Below are 4,206 nucleotides of genomic sequence, written 5' to 3'. Positions count from 1 at the left end.
GTAACCTTAATCCTATCTATATCTACAGAATTTTTGTCTATCTATATCACTCTCACCTACACAGTCTATATAAAAGATTATTTCCTACAAGAAAACTTTTCTGAAATTAAATAATTTTAAATCTACAGTATAAATTAAAAAAAAAATTCTGATTCACACTTACTATTACTATTAATTTTCATAACATTCCATTCTGCCTGAAATTTATTACTTAATGCATTATAATAAAGGTAATTTGATTTTTTTATTACCTGTGTCAAATACCAAGAATTTGGCATATAAAAATGTTTATTATTGAAAATTTATTAAATACATTGTGTTAAATTTTATTGAGAAGCATGATATTAAGGTATATGACGAGATTCATGTGAATAGTTTCACTACGTCTATTATATACATGATGATTGTCAAAGATTTTCTTGGCAAAAATCAAAATACTGATATATAATAAAAAGAGTAATATGTTTGTTTTATTTTAGAATATTTATAGAGGTAGGAATCGTGATGACATGTTTAGAGAAACTAGCTGAGCAATAAACCAACTTACTTTATTATTACTTTGTAAAATATATGGACTTATTTAATTATATTAGATTGGTTTAGATTTTTCATTTTACTTGTACAAGACAGATAAAAGGATTCACTAACCAGGTCATTACCTTTTTATATAATTTACAGAATCGATTTTATTATATGCTTTTGAAAAAATTATATTAATATAATTGCATCACAAAAATCTGATCAACAGACTCTCTATAATTTAATAATAAAAAAATTTTAATGCTATCCATATATAAAGATCATCAAAAGATCCTTTTACAATAATATACGTAATAATTTTGAGAATATGCGAGAAAGTTTGAAAATAAAGTCCCTGGATCCTCGCTGGTAATTTTAATTTGCCAATCCAGATTTTCTAAATTACTTTATATTAATATGCATATACGCTTGAGCATAAAAAATTAGTATATATGGTCTAAAATTATTGCCAATTGCCATAAGAAAAATATTTGACTACATTATTCAAGTCACTTAATGTCCTAAACGTTTTTTATTTATAATACAGATAAATTACATGGTGCAGAACTAGTTTTGGGTATACAGTTAACCTCCTCTATAATCACACCCCTCAGGACTACCAAATAGTGTGATTATAATAAGATGTGTCTATAGTAAAATTTTTACTATATGAAAACTGCATGATGAGTAAATAAAAAGATATAACGTTTTTAAAGTTTGCCTTACTGACTATTAATAATTTCTTTCTATTTTTTACAAACTGCGAATTAATGAATCTTATTTTTAAGCAAAAAAATTTGATATTAAAAAGTATTAAAGTGGGTTTATATTTTTAATTTTATTAATATAATATATACTATAAATTGAACAAAATTTTCTTATCTTTAGTCATATAATTAATAGAAACTTCAATTGAAATTTGCTAAAAATTTATTAAAATTAATAGATAGTATTACTTTATTTATTTATTTAGAAATTCTTTTTAACTAATGTATATTTGATATAAAAAAAAAGGTCTGCAGTATATGAAACTAGTATGAAACTTCAATGAAGCAAATACCTTATTCTTTGTGAATATTTCACTTCTTTAGTGATATAAACTATTAGGAAGTTAGAACTTGGAAGTATATTTGAAAGTTGAAAAATAATTTTTACAAATTATATGTAATAAACCATTAAATATATATCATAACTAAAAAATTACCAGTAGTGACAATTACTACTAAATTTATAATATAATAATATAATGCATTAAAATAGATAGTTGATGGATAGATTATATAATGCAAAAAAAAATCTGGTAAAGTATAATAATAGTATATTTTAATTTCGGGAGGTGATTAATATTGGAAAAATATGTTACTCTTAATGACTCATTAATTGTATATTTACAGTCATCCTTAACACATATATAACTTTGACTATAACTCCGCTATCAAAATCAAATACACGTGATATTTTGAAACACGAATTATCACGTGTTTTCTCGACACGTCATGAGTGATGAGATAATAAATACTGATATATATAAACAACTTATAAAGTCAACGTTTTTTTAATTAACAAGAAAACTTATCCAAGTCTTTTTAAAAAACAAAATAATTAAAATTTACTAAAAAGATATTTTTTCCTAAAACACTACGAACAATGATAAATCAAAAAAGTTCATTACATTATTATTCGGATGGGGATATCTTGATAACAGTTAAAGGAATTACGTTTTGCTTGCATAGAAATATTTTATCACTTTGTTCAAAAGTATTTCAAGATATGTTCAAATGTGCGAAAGCAATAACACCGTCCAAAGAAGAAAGTTCAACAGAAAGAAAATTACCAGAAATATCATTAGATGATGAATCCTCAGAAAAATTTCAAGAAGTTTTATCATATATCTATCCAGGAAATTATCAACCAATAACATGGCAAAACGTAGCGGGATTTCTTAAATTATCAGATAAATATATGATGGATTCAGTTATGGAAGCATCAAAAGTATTTTTACAACAATACTTCAGAGAAAATCCTTTATTAACTTTAGTATTATCAGAACAGTATGAATTCAAAGATTTATACAAAGAATCTTCTAAATTAGTATTAGACCAATTACCTGCATATCAAAGATTAACGGGGTTCAAATTTCTTTCAAGTGATTCTCGTGCTGCTTTACTTGAAAAACATATGGAATATACGAATTCTTTGGGTAGAATTGACGCTGAAACTTTTGTACCAAGATTTAATCATATTAATAATCATGTAACAAGGCATCTAAAGGATTTTAAACAAAAGTTAAGCCAAGTTATTAGACATTTACAAGTCTTGCCAAATCCACCTCCTTCTATTACTTATAAATTACTTTCTAGTTTGATAAAAGAGAATAATTGTGGATATATTAATATTCAGTTTCATTTACCGCAAAAGTTTAAGATGTTTTTTGAAAATTTTGAACCATTGGATTGTGATAATATTAAAGACGAACCTGATTATTATATTTTTATTGAATTAGGCGGCAGAAGGTAAATGCCGCACTTCTACTAAAATAATTAATAATAATAATAAATAGTAGTTAATGATTGGACGGTCACCCCATAGGGGTGACACGGTATTTTATCCACTATTAATAATATTAAAATGTTGTAATTAGATTGTTTACATATTAACAATAATACATGATTGTATATATAAATATCAGTTTATTAAAATTAGCAATAATAGAAACAATTAAATTGCCAAATTCCAAGTTAATGATTATTATAAAGATGCGCGTTTATATCAGATTTGTTTAATTCTGATTGGTTAATTTTGATCCATTGTTTGAATTATTTTGATCATAATACGTTATTGATCCCAACTATTTTGGCGTTTCATTGAGATAAAGAACACAATGAACATTTTCCATGACATGAAACTCAATGAAACTATATTCAATATTCAAATACCTTTTTTAACATTTGCTGCGAATTATGATTTATGAAATTCTTTTTTATCCAGAAAAAGAATAACGATAAAATGGAAGAATGTGCTAAAAATAGCTATAATTTGCTAAAAATAGATTGGACAAAATCTTTTGTAAAAAATTATCGCAGTAGCGCAGCTTTTGATTTTTTTTTTATCTGTTATTTAAACTTTAAGGAAATTAAGAGTTAAAATTTTAACTTAAAGTGGTTATACTTATTTTTAATTCTTTGAAAAACTTTGATATGAACAATGTTTAAATTCACCTATTTTTAGTAAACTATATTTAGAGATTAGATCATACATCGGGAGTATAATTCCGTTCCGGAAAATTTTTTCGGTCCACTCCATTCAGGATGGCGGACATAATAAATTCCTCTAGGCAAGGATTTCAATAATTTATATTTTACCAATCAGAATAAAATATTTAAATTAGGAAATTATACGTTTATTAAATATTTTATTTCGTATATCGAATCAATTATATCGAATAACGGCAATTAATTAGTACCGACTTTAAGAATTGTCTTCTCAATATAATGATGTAAATCTTGACGATCAGTTATATCATTTCGAACTAGATTAATTTGGCCAAAATCATAAATGCAATCCCTTTGTACACAACCAATAATATTACAAAAAGTATTATTTTCACATTTATTTGTGTATTGTTCCAAATCTAGGAAATAAAAGGAAAATTGGTATATAAATAACTTTAAATTCCTTTTTCTTAAC

At 24.6% G+C, this 4,206-nt stretch overlaps 1 protein-coding gene across 1 annotated transcript; it reads left to right on the top strand.

Moving 5' to 3' along the window:
- Positions 1-2,080: 2,080 nt before the first annotated feature.
- OCT59_000585 (uncharacterized protein) lies at positions 2,081-3,140 on the top strand. The gene has a single exon (XM_066138930.1). The coding sequence runs from the start codon at positions 2,167-2,169 to the stop codon at positions 3,034-3,036; it is 870 nt and encodes a 289-aa protein (XP_065988377.1). The 5' UTR covers positions 2,081-2,166; the 3' UTR covers positions 3,037-3,140.
- The last annotated feature ends 1,066 nt before the right edge of the window (positions 3,141-4,206 follow it).

Source organism: Rhizophagus irregularis, chromosome 1 (genome assembly GCF_026210795.1).
Source record: "Rhizophagus irregularis chromosome 1, complete sequence".
In the NCBI taxonomy this organism is placed as follows: Eukaryota; Fungi; Glomeromycota; class Glomeromycetes; order Glomerales; family Glomeraceae; genus Rhizophagus; species Rhizophagus irregularis.
This window is presented reverse-complemented; position numbering and strand designations above follow the sequence as displayed.

Coding starts and splice junctions, on each gene's coding strand:
- OCT59_000585 (XM_066138930.1), top strand. CDS start 2,167: ATGATAAATCAAAAAAGTTCATTACATTATTATTCGGATGGGGATATC.